Below are 19,010 nucleotides of genomic sequence, written 5' to 3' on the forward strand. Positions count from 1 at the left end.
CACCCCATCTCAAAGGTCTGAAACCCTTTCTTTAGAGTACACTAGCTCTTTCTATTCCTCATGCTAATAGGCAATGTCTAAATCTATTCATGCCTGTATCCCTTCCAAGAATTAGCAAGCTGAACTTTGTTCAACTACTGAATTGCAGCCCTAGTCTTCCATTTACAAGCGATAAAGTGATCCCTTCTTCTGTGTCTGCAAATGAAAAACATGTATTGTACACAGTGTCTGGAGAGAAAGTACATAAATCATACATATTTGCTAAAGAAATGAATGAAAAACTTCTGAGTCAGCTTTTTAACTGTTCCAGTCACAATGATGAAGAAGACAAACTTGATTAAGAAAGAGATTACAGAAAAATCGTTCTTGGCTGAGTTGATGTCCGTGATAAGAAAATACGTTATTAATCTTTACTGATAGAGCTGAGAAAACAGCAACAACACACACGACAAGAAAACACGTTCAGGGCAACAGGTTTCCTACAGTAGCGGACAGAAGGGAGTTCTGCTGCCCCCATTCAGCACAGCCCCATTGCTGTGCTGGCCAGAGTGACAGAGTTACCACTATCAGCTCTTTATAGCGACATCAGTGCTTCTCTACTTCTACACATCTACTTCACGTGCCCTTCCAAACTCAGAATGCCCCAAATCTATGTGGTTCCTTTGATTACGCTGACACATGTATTCAACAGTTAAAAATTATTCTCATAGCTCTTCTAAAATTTAACTAACAACCCGGGGCCTGTCATTTCATCAATACAGTTTGAATGAACTTCCCCCTAAATCAATCCCTTACTTGAAAAGGTAACCAGTGCACTCTTCCTGGAGTATATTCTTTTGTTGCTAGGGCTCCGTGAAATTGATTAAAGCTAACCAAACGGTTTAGAGGCAAAGCAATGAACACTGTTGACATAAATTCTTGCTGTTCTGTAGAGTAGTAACCCACATAAAGCCAGGAGTGATATGGAAAGCCAAAAATCACCATATTTAGACAAAGTATATTTAGCCAGAATGGTGATAAGTAAAAATGCATCCTAAGCAAAAATGTCTAAAGCCTAGCAAAAGTAATCATTTCTTTGGGCTGCATGTTCTGCCCTTGACAGTTTCTGATCTCGTTTCTCAAGTATAAACAGGAGGAACACTTACTCTGCAGAGCTGCCGATGTTGTGTAGTAGTTGAAAGGCACATGGGACACTATATAAGCCTCGGAGAGACCTGCTAGTATGTCACCTACAAAGACTGTTTTTCCCACTCCAGCGTTTCCTACCAGCATCAGCGGCTGTCCTTTCTCAAGCAACAACTCTATGAAATATTGAAGACGAGTTGTCTCTGATGTGTGAACCAGAACTCTCTGGAGAGAAAAATAGAATGAGAGAAAGATCAGAGAGAGAGGCATTCCAAAATTTTGTATCTGAACCAACCCAGTCATTTTAGAATTGAGACCAAATGAATTCTTAGTTCTAAACAGCCAGTAGGAGAGATTCCACTTAATCTCTTGTTTTGAATGAGCAGTTCAGACATCACAGCTTGAGAAGAGCGGTTGGGTAGCGCCATCAAAGTGCCACAGCAGAAGCAACTGGTTTATTTTTTCCAGTTAAGAGCTAGCACCGAAGGCTCCCTATCACGGAATACCTACGCTCTGCCTAACCTTGTGTTACACATACAAGGGAATGCAGTAAATGCTTAAGAAACTGTCCACCACTCTTTAGGAGATGATAAAGCATGTGAAAAGCCAAGCCACATATAACCAAAAATTGGTAGCAATTCCTGGGCCCAGTAAGATTAATGTGCAAAATGATCAGGCATAATCCACGCTAAAGGAGTTCAGTGCGAGGAGAGACCAGCTTGGAGGAAACAGGCATTAAGTGAAATATTCACAAATCCAAAGCACTGTTGAAACTTACTGTGCCTTGCTTTGTTAAAAATTCTCATAACATGTTTCCGTTTTGAAAATTGGCTATTTATTTAGATGCTACATCGTTTCACAAAAAGTTAGAGGTGGCTTACAAGAATATGATAAAACGAAGAATACAAGTAAAAGCCAGACTCAGGGAACAGAGACTAATATATAAGATGAGGAAAAGGGGAAGCAGACACAGACACGCAGGAAAGAGAAGCCTGCATGGTGATTGAAGAGAATTGAATATGTCTTACATTTCTTGGTGGCCAAATTAAAAAGGGGATTAAAAAAACTACTTGCAGGATTTATATTGCTCATAAGAAAAACACATAAACTCTGTAATAAGGTCCGCACATTAATACCCATAATTAACACCTCCTGAGAGCTGAGTATGTGACAGGTTCTATGCTGAGCCCTTTGCATGCATTACATCGTATGACACTCATAACAAACCTATGAGGAGAGTTTTGTTATCATTTCCATTTCAGAGATGATGAAGTTAAAGCTTAGAGAACATTCATAACTTGGCCAAACTCATAGGTGGTAGTACTTAGATTCAAACTCAAATCTGTCGGGAGCCCACGCCCTGTCTTACCTACCACAAAGAATGCTCTGCGGATCACGGACTGTATACACGTTACCTGATGTCTTGGTACCTCTATTTCTCCATGTGTAAAAAGGCTAGTAACAGTCCCTGCCTTAGAAAATTTTCATAAGGATTAAATTAGTTAATCTATGGAAATAAGGCACTTAGAAAAGGTCCTGACATATTATAATGTCATATTAGTATTTGCTACCATTATTGGCTCAGTATGGTTCTCCCCTAACATGTTAAGAGGTTTTTAATCAAATAGCCACATTTGGTGCAGTTGTGTACACAGTAAGACTATGAAGTCCTGATAGGTTCTCTGTTGAATAAAATGCATCACTGGTAAGGTGCATCAACCTTGTGACACCACTTTTTTGGTCGTGTGTGTGTGTGTGTGTGTGTGTACGTGTGTGTGTGTTTGTTTTGGTTAAGTACAAATCCTCAGCTTTCAACCACCTAGATAATAGTGGTAGGTAGCTGAAGTCTAGACAGGCTGAGCGGAAACAGAGATGTCAAAATCTATAAAGCAGATGGAGCAGACCTTGCTGGTTGCCTCCCAGAATCCATCTGTCCACTTCTTCCCTCCTGCCAGAGCCCCACTTTGTTCAAGTCTCTGCCCCTCCTCCACACAACCTGACTCCTGCAATGGTGTGATGACTGTCAAAGCTTAACTTCATTACCCTGGCCTGAGACTGGGTTAGAGGTGGCATGTGACCCCTTGTGAATTGGGTACAGGGGGCAGTCTGCTCTGGGGCTTCTGCAAAACGTTTCTTCAGTCTTAATAAAAAACATGAGAAAGTCTTCTCTCCCCCTAACTTGTTTCCTTCGAACTCCTGGGACCACTAGAGTCATCTTGAGATCAGGAGGGATACCAGTCTTCAAGTGAGGCCAGTGTTAAGGCGAGAAGACCTGAATCTTTGGTGATATCACCAAGTCATAAGGCCTTCCTACCTCTGAATTTCTGGTTTGTAAAATGATAAGTTTCCTCCTAGTTAAGTGGTTATAGGGTGAAATGTGTCCTCCCAAAATTCATATGTTGGAGCCCTAACCCCAGTGTCACAGAATATGACTGTATTTGGAGATAAGGCCTTTAAAGAGGTGATTAAATTTAAATGAGGCTGAGAGAGTGAGATTTAATCCAATCTGACTGATGTTCTTGTAGGAAGAAGAAATTTGGACACACTTCAAGACAGTGTCCAGGGATATGTGTATACAGAGGAAGGACCATGTGAGGACACAGCAAGAGGTGGCCATCTACAAGCCAAGGACAGAGGCCTCCGGAGAAACCAAATCTACTAACACTTCAAACTTGGACTTCTAGCCTCTAAGACTATGAGAAAAATTAATTTCTGATGTTTAAGCCACTCAGTCTCTGGTAGTTTGTCAGGGTATCCCTAGCACACTAATACAAGCAGAGTAGGCCCCTCATTCAAAATGAATGGTAAAACGGAAATGTAAATACAAAGAAGACACACGGGGAAAATGCCATCATGTGAAGATTTGAGGGATGTTGCCACATTACAAGGAACACCAAGATCTTCAGCAAACCACCTGAAGCTAGGAGAGATTTTCCCTTACAGCCCTCAGAAGGAACCAATCCTGCTAACACCTTTATTTTCAACTTCTAGCCTCCAAAACTGTGAGACAATAAATTTCTGTTGTTGAAGCCACCTAGTTTGTGGTACTTGGTTACTGTAGCTCCAAGACACTCACACTGGATTTTCTTTTATTTCACACTATGTGCCTCCTAGTTAGTGTAGAAATCACCTATATGCATTTCATATGGCACTACTTGAAATAATAAGCTCCAAAATCAATCAAAACGACGTGATTTTGAGAAAGAAATATAATGAAAAGCAAAACAGATTGAGGCAGAATTAGAAGATGGTTAAAGAATAACTTGATATATAAAAATGTAGGACAAGTTATAAACAGTTAAAAGATGATAAAGATTCATTTACATTTGTGAGCTGCCATGTGAATGTGAAAATATGAGTAAGAAGATCAAACATTCATTTTATAGCTTGAGGAGTAAAGGAAAGAAGTTATATGTGAAAAGCACTGTTTAAGAAATTCACGCTAAGGTCAGAAATAAGACTCACCAAACTAATAGAAACGTGCTTCCAATTTTTATAAAATCACACAATTTCTAGGAAAATCTAAAGAAAGCTGTTACCACAGAATTAAATTGAAATAAATTAAAAAAAAGAAGTTGTAGAAATATAGAAACCATCCCACTAGTCATTCCTATAACTTGAGATTCTTCTCTCCAAGGAAATATGTTACATGCTGACCATGCCAACAGTAATTTATTGATCAGGGAGGGAAAAAAAGACTGCTCAAAAACAAACAAACAAGGCTCAGACCAGCACCATGTGACTTGAAGAGCAGTATGTTCCCCACACCTACCTGCAGAGGTGCCTCTGGATCCATAATAAATTGGGGGATTTTATCAGCCCAAGGCAAGAATTTCTTAGTTTTGTGGTCCAGATAATAATCAAAAATTGTTCCCTGGGATGGAAACTTCACTGCTTTCATCTCTTTATGCCACCACTGACTGAATTCAGCTTGACAACCAGAAACCTAAGGAGAACAAGACAAATTCTTATTCCAGACTTAAAAGTAATTTTGAACCCATAGAAAGCGCCTGCAAATCTGGCTGATCACACAGTGTTTGCAGTGTACAGACTCATAATTACAAATGGGATTGAGTAACTGACCCAAGAAAAAATAAATAACTAGAAGGAAGCTATAATGAATGACAATACCATCAAGGCAGAAAGCTATAATTGCCATATGTCCATCAGGTACAAATTTTCTGGAGTAATTATTAACTTAAAGGACAAGGTAAGCTTAGATGAACCTTCGATGGCCCCGAGGTTGTTCAATTCAATAATGGGCTATCATGCAAATCACCATGCTATAAGACAGTGGTTAGCAAATGGTGGTACTGATTTCTACTAATATCTCCATGAACTGAGGGTAAAATGAGAAAAGTAAGAACATAGGAATACTTTAAAAAATTAGTAACATTATTGATTTAAATAGTGTTCTTTGAGCTTATAGCCTTCCTGGAACATTTGGCATTAAAATATCCTTTCCTTTATAAAGCTATGGTGATAATAAATGGTCATTTTAAAATAAATGCCCTTATTTAGAAAAGCAGACAGTTGGTAACCCTATTTCATTCCTCCAAATCATTATTGAAATGTTGTTGGCCTTTGAAATTGGAAATCTGAGAAGCTCTGCCATGAGGGAAAGAACTTGGACTTGGTTTTCTAGCACAGCACAACTGAGTGGTCTAGCTGAAAACTCCACAAATCCCTGCCCTAGAAGAGAATCTTCCAGAGAAGATGACAGCGTAGGAAACAGGTTCTCCTTGCTAGAAGGTGTTTTTTTTTTTTTTTCGGTATGCGGGCCTCTCACTGTTGTGGCCTCTCCCATTGCGGAGCACAGGCTCCGGACGCGCAGGCTCAGCGGCCATGGCTCATGGGGCTAGCCGCTCCGCGGCATGTGGGATCTTCCCAGACTGGGGCATGAACCTGTGTCCCCTGCATCGGCAGGCGGACTCTCAACCACTGCGCCACCAGGGAAACCCGAAGGTGCTTGCTTTTATACAACAACAGGTACAAGCCCTTTGCTGCTAGATTAGGGTTTGGAAGATGGAGGAGGTGAAATTCCAACTGCGTACTAGCAACTAACAACCCCTTCTGTATCTACAGGATGACCTGGCCTAGACTCTTACATCCACAGGATGAGCTGGCAAAGTGAGTCTTGGTGAACTCTAAGAACACTGCATGGTCCATTGCATTCAGCAACCTCACTTATCTAAGACTTCAACTCCCATTTTTCTCCAGAAGAATTCTTAAACTTGCTTTTACTTTGGTGTCCTTATGTCCGTGGACTATGGCCCACTTTTTGTACAACACTATCTCACACACACAAATAGAGACAGACAGGATGGCTGGAGGATAGGAGAGTGTGGTCGGGGCTGAGAGGGGTGATCAGCCTTAGCAGGGAGAGCTGATCCCATCACTTTCCAAACAAGCCGAGCTCATATTCCTACCCACCACCACTCATATGTCAATGAGTTTAGGTTCATTTCAGTTATGTTCAGATTGGTGTCATGAGATTTTTTTTTATCACCCTACAGAAGTTGGTCTGAAATCAAGTTCATTCAGAAGGTATTCCTTACCTGGCACCATTCTCTGTAGGCAGGATACATACGACTTCTACTTTACATCAAAATTTACTTCACCTAACCGTTACATCAGCAAAGTGGTTTTGATGACAAATTTTGAATCATTCATTCACTCACTGAAATGTATTTTGTTCTACAGTGGGGTAGAAAACAAACAGGGTTTCTTCCCTCATAGAGTTTATGGGAAAGAGAAAGGGGGAGCCATGAGGAAGCACGGTGCAAGCAGAGGTGAAGCCAATAAAAAGACAAATAAATAAACAGGCACCTTGAAAGGCGACGTTGTGAGGGAAATGGGTGAATCTGTTTTAACTGGATGTTCAGGGAAGCCATCTCTGAGAACAGGCACATATTAGAGAGAAGACCATTCCAGGAAGCAGGAAGAGGTCAGCATGTGCAAATATCTTATGGTACGAAACAACCTGTGTTCCAGAAACCGGCCGGTGCGGCTGGAGGGGAGCGAGGGGAGGCAGCAGCAGAGGAAGAAGTAGGGAGAGAGGCAGAGCCAGATCCAGAGGCCGTGTAAAGAGTATTAAATTTTAAAGTTTTATCTTAAAAGCAATTGAAGTGTTGTAAACTTAGTAGTGTATCATATAATCCAATTTACATTTAAAAACAAAATCACTCTGGCCGCTGAGTGAATAATGGATTATGGGGCAAGTATAGAAGCGGAAAGACCAGTGAGGAGCTTACTTCAGAAGCCAAGTGAGAAAGGATAACGGCTGTTTACAGGAAGCTCAGGGAGGGTTGATGGGGGACCACTTTTGGAAGGAGTTTGCAACAGCCTGGGTTAAGAACACAGGTCCTGAGTCAGTCTGCTGCAGCTTGAATTTGCCTCAGACATTAGTTAGCCATGTTCCCAAGCAGGCTAACTTATCTAAGTTTCAGTTTCTTTTTTGTAAAAGAAGAAGAATAGTTGTACCTATATAGACAGGTTTTATTTTTTTGAAGATTCGGCGAGCTAGCCTATTAAGAGCCCTGAGCACATTCCCTGACATACAGTAGGCACCCAAATTTGTTGAATAAATGGCTATCCTAAGACTCTTTCTTGGGTCTGCTTCATTCATGTTTCCAACTTCATAGCCTCTCTTTTGAATGCTTCACAGTTAAAGTCTTTTTGAAAATTTAAAGACGATGGTGATGATATCAACTATTAATTGGGGAAAGAGTGGGAGAGGAAGGGGACCATGCGATGCCCAGCTGCTGGCTTGAATAACTGGCTGGAAGGCTGCCAGGTTGGGAAACTGCAAAGATGAAAAGAGGATCAGCTGGGAGGAAGGTGAGCTGTTATGATCAGGAGTAGAAAGATCTCAGCTGTCAACCTCCTACTCATGTGATTTTACCTGGTTGTAGGCCCTGGAAAAGGAAAACCCTTCTGGAGAACACCGGAAAAAAGACAAGACCCATGAGGTTTTGGGGGAGAAGGGGAGAGGGGGAGAGAGGGAGAGTCTGCATGTGGTCTCCATGAAGGAGAAATCCACACATGTAAATTTTGCCTTTGAGAAAAACCATGTGAAGTCACCCAATATTCTCACTCAGGCAACAGAGGCTATATTCTTTAGAAAGCACTTGGAGATTACCGAAGGAAATGTGGCTTCTGAGAAGGGTCAGAATAAGATATAGAATGCCAAGTGAATGCCAGATTTATTTATAGATATAATTTATGGTTACCTAGTAACAAGAAGAGGAACTGGCCCTCAGGTTACAGCAACCATGGATTTTAGAACCTACAGTGAGTAAACCAACAAATTTGGGTCATTCTTGGCTGTGATGCCTTCCAATTTAAATTCCCTGTTTACATCTGGAAACATTGAGGGAAGCCCGGAAGACATATGCTATCTATTTTTAATTCAAAGATTCAGAGGTACCCATAGAAGCACTACGACCATGAAAGATCCTGGGGTACCATGGATAGCTTGTGGAGAGAGAGATACATGAGTGGGAATCCTGATGTCATCATTTCCCATCAGTCAAGTTACTTTGCCTCTCTGAGCTTTACTTTATCTGCAGAGTGAGGATACCTTGAAAAATTACTGTAAAGATTACATGAAAAAATCTATACAGAGAGGTGCATGGGAGAGATTAGATGTGAAAATTTCTAAAGGTGAAAAACTCCCACTTTGTACTTCGGCAAGTCTAAGCAGTTTGTGTGTGGTACGTGTCGTGTGTATGGGCGTGAGCGCACGAGTGTGTGCGCACATCTATGCAAGTTCGTATCTCAAGTGTTCGCCCAGAAGAACTCAGAAGCCACAAATGGACTGTACTAGCAATGCTGTGTAGGAATGATAGCTTCACTTTAGCCTGAAGGAAAGAACAATGGAAAGGAACCAGCCTGAGGCTGACTATGGTTCACAACAATTACCCTAGGAATCATGTGTGAGACTACTTAGAGGGTAAGAGGACTAGAGACCTGGAAACCAATTTGAATGTTATTATGTGCTGTGGATTGAACTGTCTCCCCACCAAAATTCATATGCTGAAGGCTTAATCCCCAATGTGATGGTATTTGGAGATGGGGCCTTTGGGAGGTGATTATGTTTAGATTAGTGACTTTACAAGAAAAGACATAAGAAAACTTTTAATCTTTCTCTCTCTCTGCCATGCGAGGACACAGAAAAAGGTATCCATCTGCAAGGCATGAGGAGGGCCCTCGCCAGAACTCAACCGTGCTGGCACACTGACTTTGGACTTGCAGCCTCCAGAACTGAGAGAAAGTAAATTTCTGTTGTTTAAGCCACCCAGGGTATGATACTTTGTTATGGGAGTCCAAGCCAAAACAATGTGGTAGCCTACAACAATCTAAAGATGATACACTCCTGAATTAAGGCTGTAGGGATAGAGAAGAGGGGACAGATGTGACAGCTATTTTCTAACTGAAAGGATCTGATGACCATGGGATGTAGAAATAAGATGATATCTCCCAGGTTTTTAACTAGAGCAACTGGGAGAAATGCATCACTGAGGAAAAGACGAACGAGGAAGAGCAAATATGGGGGTGGGGCAGGTGAAGCACCCTGTCTCAGGCACACTGAAACACTGCTGGTATTGACATGGAACCTTGAATTCAGAAGACAGATCTGATGGAAGGCTATGGATTTGACCTTATCAGCCAAAGAGAGCACCACCAGCCTGAATGAGCTTGCTGACAATGTTACAGGCTTAGGAGAGAATAGGGCAAGTAGGATAGATTTATGATAATATACATTTTTAAAAACCCCATAGGGATCACACAGAATAATATTTCCCCCCAAATAAAACTGGTTCTATAAACTATTTCTACACATACCTGATCTTGTAGTAGAATGCCTCCAAATGCCCAGATACAAGCAAAGACAAAATAGACCTCATAAACTTCCTTCAGGCTGTCAGAAGGTACATTTTCAGGAGTCAACAAACATTCCAAAAGAGTGCAAAGAGTCTAAAGAAAAAGAAAAAGCCGTTGTTTCAGGGAAACTTTTTTCTTTTTTTAAAACAGTGAAGTTCACAGGGCTTATTAACAAATCCACTGTACCCTTAAGAGATTCTGTGATTTTTCTCTGTTCTGTGTGATTTGCTACCCCGTGAGACACAAAAATGGCGGCCTTGGGTTTCTGAGTCAGCCGTGGACATCCTTGGCCACTTTCAACCAAACTAACCTTCTAGGTAACAACAAACTGTTAAAAAAATCCTATTATCATAAATCCTCCAATAATCACTGTAATAAAGAGAAATACATAAAACCAAAAAGAAAAAAATAATGGGGATATTGCTGTACTGTCTTTTTTATAAATAGGGAGTCATACTACTACATACTACACATAGTGGGTATATTCTATAGACTACTTTCTCACTTAAAAACAAACTAAAGGCATTTTTGCCTTTTCCGTAAGTGTTGCCCTACAATATCACTGTGAATGAAGGCACTAGATGGAAAGGCTATGTAACCATTTCCCACGGTTGGACGTTTAGATAACCCAGTTTCCCTTAGTACTTTGGCAGCTGTTTCCCCCCACCTGTTGTCATAAATTTAGAAAGTCGGACTGACAGCCTTAGCCTGTGGCATTTTTTAGACAGGACACTAAAGTTAACCCTGGAAGAAATGCTGTTCAGGAACTTGCTCTTCACCTCCGGGTGAAACGGCTCTATTGGTCTGAAACACACTCCATGTCCAGGGCAATCAGGTCAGCAAGGAGGGAACATGGCTGCTGCAAACACCTCTGTCATGTGAAATCACAACCATAATGAACATGTTTTTGAGCTAGTTCTCTAAAGCAGCAGTCCCCAACTTTTTGGCACCAAGGACCGGTTTCGTGGAAGACAATTTTTCCATGGACGGCAGGGGCAGTGGGGGGATGGTTCAGGAGGTAATGTGAGCAATGGGGGGAAGCAACGGGGAGCGAGAGGCAGATGAAGCTTCCTCGCTGGCCCGCCGCTCACCTCCTGCTGTGTGGCTCGGTTCCTAACAGGCCATGGGACCAGTACTGGTCTGAGGCCCGGGGGTTGGGGACCCCTGCTCTGAAGCACAAAAATGGCTGTCATGACTTAGAACTGTCATAGACCCTCAAAACTCACGATACCCTTCCTCCAGTGTTTGGAGGCAGCAGTAGATTTTTATCACGATCATACACACAGCTACGGAAGCTACAACAAAGCATGTCATGTGTGTGCCTCTCCTTCCCAACCATGAGAGGTGGGGAAAATCCATGGTAACATGGAAAATGGGTCCTGGACATAATTTGGAAATGTTTCCAAAATTTAAATAGTTGAGCGCCTGTTATACTTTTCAGTCTCTCTTGATTTCCATTATTTTATATTGTGCCATGACTGCCAATTTAAAATAATCTTCTAATGGAATAAAACTCACCAATTTGTTATCAAGAAAAATAATGTAAAACTCTGAGGCTTTGCTATTCCTGAGTAGAAGCCATGTGAGTCTAAGGAACTGTTCAAATCAAAATGAAAAAGACTGAAAGGTCTGAATACGACATTATCCACTGATTTGAACATGCTGATAACTCACCTGATTTTTTCTGTTTTCTCCCAAGCACAGTACTTGGAAAACATTTTAAGCTCTGTGCCAGCAATTAATAAAATCATACCTTGGTGCATATTCTGAGTGAGTTAAAACACCTTACCAAATGTAAAGCAAAAAAGTTTCATATATTGGAAAACACAGTACATTAATTTCTTAAAGTAGCCTTTTAAAAAGAATGAAATAATGCCATTTACAGCTACATGGATGGACCTAGAGATTATCATACTAAGTGAAGTCAGACAAAGAAAGGCAAATATCACATGATATCACTTGTATGTGGAATCTAAAATATAACACAAACGAACTTATCTATGAAACAGAGACAGACTCACAGACATAGAGAACAGACTTGTGGTTGCCAAGGGGAAGTGGGGCTGGAGGGATGGATTGGGAGTTTGGGATTAGCGGATGCAAACGAGTATATGTAGAATGGATAAACAACAAGGTCTTATTGTATAGCACAAAGTATATTCAATATCCTGTGATAAACCACAGTGGAAAAGGATATGAAAAAGAATATATATACATACATATATATGCGTATATATGTGTGTGCATATATACATAACTGAATCAGTTTTCTGTATACCAGAAATGTTGTGTATAACACAACATTGTAAATCAACTATACTTCAATAAAAATAAGGTAGTCTTCTTAAGCTATTCTCCTGTACACTCATTTTTGTCTCAAATTTTGTCCTTATAAGCAATCACTGCAAAGAGACGACTTTATACAACAGCAGCCAAAAAAGGAGTTAAGGATAAAATGCCATTTCTGAGTACTACAAAAGGAGGAAGTGAGAGCAAAAATCATATTAATTCCTACTGACTTATTTTCACACTACTCTTGAATGAAAAAGTTCGCACCACAGAGAAACACAAATACACAAGTCAAGTTGAGAAGGAACTTGATACTTGCTTTTTTGCAAGTATTACACCAGAGGACGTCTAATTAGGCTAACCACAAAATGAATTCATTATGAATAAATTCAGACCTGCTTTCAGAAATAAATTATACCTCAGATAATTACTGTTGAAGACTATCGTTTTCTTAATTGGTGTGTGAATTATCCGAAAACCTGAACTTTCTCTTCTTATTATGCTTGTGACTATTTCTAATTTAGCTTCAGACAAATTCTGTATCATAGTAACTTCACGGTAACAAAGTACTTCAAAACCAGTTTTGCTCCTAAAGAGACACAAATAAAGGTTTCTAACTGTTACCCTTCTGTGAAGTTTTAGACTTGTAAAGGCTGGGGATAGTTATTCTTCACGCTGAGATTAAGATCACAACCTTCATTTCTGTGTGCTGCAAATTATTTTCATTTGCTGCCATGACAATGTATCATATATACTCTTCACTCTAACCAGCTGTCTCACAATGAGGATCAGAAAAAAAAAAATCTATCCCTGAAATACTATGAACTAGACTGACCTGATTTGAGGACTCTTTTTGGGAGAGGGAGAAAAGAAAGGGAAGAGAGAGGGGGAGGCGGGGCAGGGTGGTGCCCGACGAGGCGGAGTTCAGAAGCTTTCTCTTACTCACCAGCCAACATCTTTAATTGCATGAATGTTTTTGTACTCAAAAACAACACACTGAGCACCTTCTCTGGGCCAGTTACTTAGGAAACAGAAAAATAAATGAGGCTGTTACTATCCTGTTCTTCTTATTCCACGCAAATATACTTGGGAAGAACGCAATGATTCAATAATGTATTGGGCACCTACTATGTGCTTGGCATTACGGAAATCTCTGGAGATATAAAAATGGTAAAAGGTGGCTTCAGTCCTCTGGTTCACAGTCTTGTGAAAGAAACAGACCACAGACCCAAATGGTCATAGCATGTGATAGGCGTGTGATAGAGGACTGCAAAAAGCACTGGGGAACACGGGGGCTGGGGTAGGGGAGGGTTGGACCAACCTAACCATTCCAGAAACCACTGCACCTTTTTGAACAAGCAAGAACTTCTATTTTGATCAAGCCACACTACCACATCAGGACTAGAGTGTGAAACGGTGTGACCCAGGACAAACCTGCACCAGGCTGCTCTCTGGAATTGAAGTGACTGTTTTAAAGCTTCTTCTCAGCTTATCCAAGCACGCAGGAATGTATTTATCAAAAAGAATCGTTAAATTGGCCTTTTCTGACTGATGCTGCCTTCTGTCTATCCAACTGGCCACATACCTGAAAAAGAACACAGAAAAGCTTTTATGGGGCACCGGGCTTGAAAAGGAAAATTCCACCAACTCAAAAGCTTCCCCCTTCAACACAGCTTGGTCCAACACTTCAGGGACACGTTGAGTGGGTTCATTCTATTTTTCAAATGGCAAATATTTTAAAATGACCCTTTAAAAACTTGTTTTAATGGCCATTTTTACCTTAATGTAAAGAATGTAAAAGAAACTCCTAATAGCACTTAGAAACCCAACATAATAGACGGTAAGCAGGCCATTACTGAGCATTTATACGGAAGTACAGTTTGTCATTTCCTAGAGGACTGAAAGTATTCTCAGAGGGTAGGCTTTATTTATGAAAACAGCTTGGGATCTTTCTTGATGAAAACTGGCATCAATTACTTAGTAATGAGAAATCAGTTACAAATAAAAAGGTGAAAATTCCATAGGGGCTACTTCCAAGTCCCTCCTTGTTCACTGGACTGAATGTAACTCTAACCTGATAGCTGATAATGTGGTTCCAGTAAGTGGCTCTAAAATGGTTATCTCACACTTGGGTACATGTGTATGAATCTGAAGCTTATAAAATGTTACCAATTTTGATACATTCATGTCTCTAACACATTAATAAAACACTACTTATCAATAAAATGAAACATGACTTAGTAGCACCCACAATAGTCTCTGGAAAGACACTGTATGATATGACATGAGAAACAACTGCTCAAAGAGTTCTCATCAAATAGGAAGCAGTGATCACAAATACATATAGCTGCCACCAGAGATGCAGTGCGACCAGACCCATGACAGCTACACCTTGCTTTAAGCAAATCAGATTTCATATATATATATATATTTTTTTCCGGTATGCAGGCCTTTCACTGCCGTGGCCTCTCCCGTTGCGGAGCACAGGCTCCGAACGCGCAGGCTCAGTGGCCATGGCTCACGGGCCCAGCCGCTCCACAGCCATGTGGGATCTTCCCAGACCAGGGCACGAACCCGCGTCCCCTGCATCAACAAGCGGACTCTCAACCACTGCGCCACCAGAGAAGCCCAGATTTCATATTTTTAATATCAGAAGAAATTAGGGCGAGATGATTATCTTAGAAAAGGCTCCCTTTGATATTCACAAGCCTTCACAATAGGGTTTTATTAAATATTCAACTACCTATATACACTACTGCTAGATTTATAAAATATCTACTGTCAAAACTTTTTCAGGTCCAAGAGGAATGATTATCAGCTGCAGTCCAGTTGCATGATGGCAACTGAGAGACCACTTCTGGGGCTCCATGAGTTGCATCCAGTGGGCGCCATGGAACAATGGAATGCAGGTGTTAGGTAGTGGGAATGAAGGCTACACCTACCACTCAGCTACTCATTTTACTCTTCATAAGCTGTCAGAAGTGGAATCTTAGTATCCAAAGCTCATTGCAGTGAGGGGGGCAGGGGAGAGAACTGTTTAGGGAGATGCAGCTCTAAGACTGCCTGGGTCTTTATCCATTTTTTAACTCTGTTACCTTGGGCAAGTCAGTTAACCTCTCTGTGCCTCAAGTTTCTCATCTGTCAATGGAGATAATAATGAAATGCACTTCCTAGGGTTGCTGCGAGCAGCAAACGAGTTCTCATGTATTAAGTGCTTACATTAACATCTGGCATATAACAAATTCTCAATCAGTGCTACTCATTAGCACAGAGTTGGTGGATTTGGGAGAACTGAGAGAACTGAGTTCAGATCCTGGCTCTGCCTCTCTGATCATCGCCTAAAGACAGTCTGTTCGGTAGGGCTTAAGGGTTGGTAGGCAGTGCCCTGATGCACGTAGCAAATTCTACCCCTACTCCCCACCCCTGTCTTTGGTCTCTGTGGGGTCAGAAGGCTGTGCAGGGGTAACTAGGAGCTGCAGTGTCAACACAGCCCCAAGAGGCGGAATTGGTCTTTGCACTTAGGGGACATGTAAGAGCTACTTCATTGACCCACGTCGGCAGTAGCCAAAGTCTCAAAGGGAGAGCCAACCAGGCCCACGAGCAGATGATGCTGTTGTACCAATTACATCCACAAATAAGAAAGTTAGTTCTATCAAACCAGGAGACGTGGTAAGAGCTGATCCTGACCGGGGGAAAAAAAACAACCAACCAAAATGACCTCTGCTAGAGGTCAAGCACACCACACAGCATTGGAAGTTAAAAAAAAAAAAAAAAGTCTGTATTGTTAAATATGGACAGTTTTAAATTTCATGTATAAATTACTGTTGAATTTAGTGAACATCAAAAGACAGCAAATTATCTTCAGCAACGGCAAAAACTGAAGCTATACTTTTGTACTGTTGGCAATTCCTTTCACCTTACTTCATATAAAAGTGTCTCCTGATTTTTAAAAGATGCTGTAGATTTGAACATGGCCAAATGAAACACACTGCTATCATACAACATACAAGTGAAAATATCATACTTTTTTATTCCTTACCTACATAAGTGATCACCCACATTGCTGCCCCTGCCTCAGGAAATAGCTACTTTATGATGCCTTAATGCATCATCTTAATGCCAACGTCTAGGTCACTAACAGAGAATCTTTGGCTCATCAGTGCTTGCAAATATATTCCATATAAGCAGCTGTGTTGCTCTTCTTCCTTCTCTAGAACTGCTATAGGCACATCACAGGAAGTCTAAAATCCAGCAGTTTAGAAACTATATAGGTAGCCAAAGTCTTCAGGCTTCTGAAGACTTTTTTTATTTATTACTCTGTAGTCTGTGGTTGGAATCCTGTCATACAGGATAGCAGGAATTCATCAGAGTTCTCTATAGTTTGCCCCTCACAGCTATAGCTGGGTTCTCTATTATTCACAGTGGCCTGGAAAATAGCGGAAGTTAAAAGGACCCACAGATCAGGAGTGTACTTTGATGATTTCTGAATCTGTATGTTTACACATATAAACAATATCCAAAGATGAAAGGGTGGGATTGCAGGGGTAGAAGACAACAAGCTTATCCAATACAGGTGAGAGAATGAGTGAGACAAAGGCAAAAGAATATTTTCAGCTAAATTATTAAAGAAATATAAATCAAAACTACAATGAGGTACCACCTCACACTGGTCAGAATAGCCATAATTAAACAGTCTACAAATAATAAATGTTGGCTAGGATAGGGAGAAAAGGGAATCCTCCTACACTGTTGGTGGGGATGTAAATTGGTAAGGCCACTATGGAAAACAGTATGGAGGTTTCTCAAAAAAACTCAAAATAGAATTGCCATATGATCCAGCAATCCCACTCCTGGGCATATATCAGGAAAAAAATATAATTCGAAAAAATACATGCACCCCTGTGTTCATAGCAGCACTATTCACAATAGCCAAGACATGGAAACAACCTAAATGTCCACTGACAGGTGAATGGATAAAGAAGACGTGGTATATATATATATATATATATATACAATGGAATATTACTCAGCTGTTGAAAAAAAGAAAGAAATAATGCCATTTGCAGCAGCAGCAACATGGATGGACCTACAGATTATTATACTAAGTGAAGTCAGTCAGAAAGAGAGACAAATACCATATGATATCACTTATATGTGGAATATAAAATATGACACAAATGAACTTATCTATCAATACAAAAAGAAACAGACTCACAGACACAGAGAACAGACTTGTGGTTGCCATGGGGGAGCGATGGATTGGGAGTTTGGGATTGGCAGAGGCAAACTATTATATATATATATGTATAACTTAATCACTGCTGTATACCTGAAACTAACACAACACTGTAAATCAACTATATTTCAATAAAGTCAATTTTTAAAAAAGGAGTATTTTCAGCTAAAGTAATAGAGAAAGAAGTATGATCTCAAGTTGTGGCTACCAAAAGTTATCTTCCAGGAATCAGACAAAATTCCAGAAATACTCCTGCGTTTTCCTATCATTATGTACAAGCCATGCGATACACAGTTTGGTAGATCTCACCTTCACTTATGCTCACTTTAAATAATTTTAATAATTTAAATAATTATAAATGAATTTAATTCATTACCTGTTTGTTTTTCCCTTTCTGTGCATTTTATTCTTTTCTACTAGAAAAACTTCTCACTGATCATAATCTTCAGAAATTTTCTTCTAACTCCTGCTTTCTCTATTATCTCAAGATCTCAACAGACATATATGAACTGTCTAGGATTCTTCCAGTAAACTTACTTAGAACTCAGAATTAAAATAGTATTTGATTTCTAGAGCTAGTCACATAATGATGTAACTTTAAGGATGTTGTTTGACCTCATAACCTGTAAAATGTGGACATAAAATTATGCTTTTAAATAGCTCAGTGAATTTTAACAAAAATATTCCAAGTAGCTTAAGCAATAATGGCATTCTATTTAGTCCCACAGAGATACTATGAACATAGTATTTCATAATCTCTTCTATCCAAAATATCTTATCAGTTCCCATAATATGAATTAAGAAAATATATTTCCTAACTCTGTTCACTGAAGGGTCTAGAAGCAATGACATACCAGTGGCAATGAGCCCTCCTAGCATCCCTATCTTGGATTCTAAATACCACTCCTTATACAGAAAGCAGTCACTTCCAGCTCCTTAGAGAAATGGGTGAAAAGAAGCGTAGGGGAAGTAAAGTCTGAGATGAGCCAGAAGCATCTGTGTTAGTCAGAAAGCAAAATACTCAGACTTAGGAGAACAAGTACAAAAGAACATGCAAGGGTCTGGCTTGAAGGGGGTCCTGCTGGCAAAATTTAGGGCAACTTGAGCATGCAAAAGAATACTTTTGGCAATGAATCATAACTCACTGAACTAAGACAAAAGAAGCCATGAATAGAAAATGACACTCCTCAAAAAGAAAAAAGGAAGGGGGGAGAGTAAAAAAGAGAGAGAGAAGGGAAGGAAGGGAGGAAGGAGAGTAGAAGGGAAGAAGAGAAAAAGTTCTTTACTAAAAATGTCACCTAATATATGGAGACAGAAGGGTTGACCCACTTTGTAACCACCAATGGGTTATTCTTCGAAATGTCTGGCTTGTTCTCTTCAAAACTGTAAATGTGGGCTTCCTTGGTGGCGCAGTGGTTGAGAGTCTGCCTGCTGAGGCAGGGGACACGGGTTCGTGCCCCGATCCGGGAAGATC

The 19,010-nt window shown here is 40.4% G+C and overlaps 1 protein-coding gene across 1 annotated transcript in view; it reads right to left on the reverse strand.

Annotated features, from left to right (window-relative positions):
* The window catches only part of DNAH11 (dynein axonemal heavy chain 11), a 315,873-nt gene that overhangs the window by 139,101 nt on the left and 157,762 nt on the right, over positions 1-19,010 (reverse strand). The window contains 4 exon segments of the mRNA XM_065883652.1: positions 1,146-1,346; positions 4,894-5,071; positions 9,973-10,104; positions 13,735-13,885. Of these exon segments, the coding sequence (XP_065739724.1) occupies positions 1,146-1,346; positions 4,894-5,071; positions 9,973-10,104; positions 13,735-13,885 (662 nt within the window).

Source organism: Phocoena phocoena, chromosome 9 (assembly GCF_963924675.1).
Source record: "Phocoena phocoena chromosome 9, mPhoPho1.1, whole genome shotgun sequence".
NCBI classification, from domain to species: domain Eukaryota; kingdom Metazoa; phylum Chordata; class Mammalia; order Artiodactyla; family Phocoenidae; genus Phocoena; species Phocoena phocoena.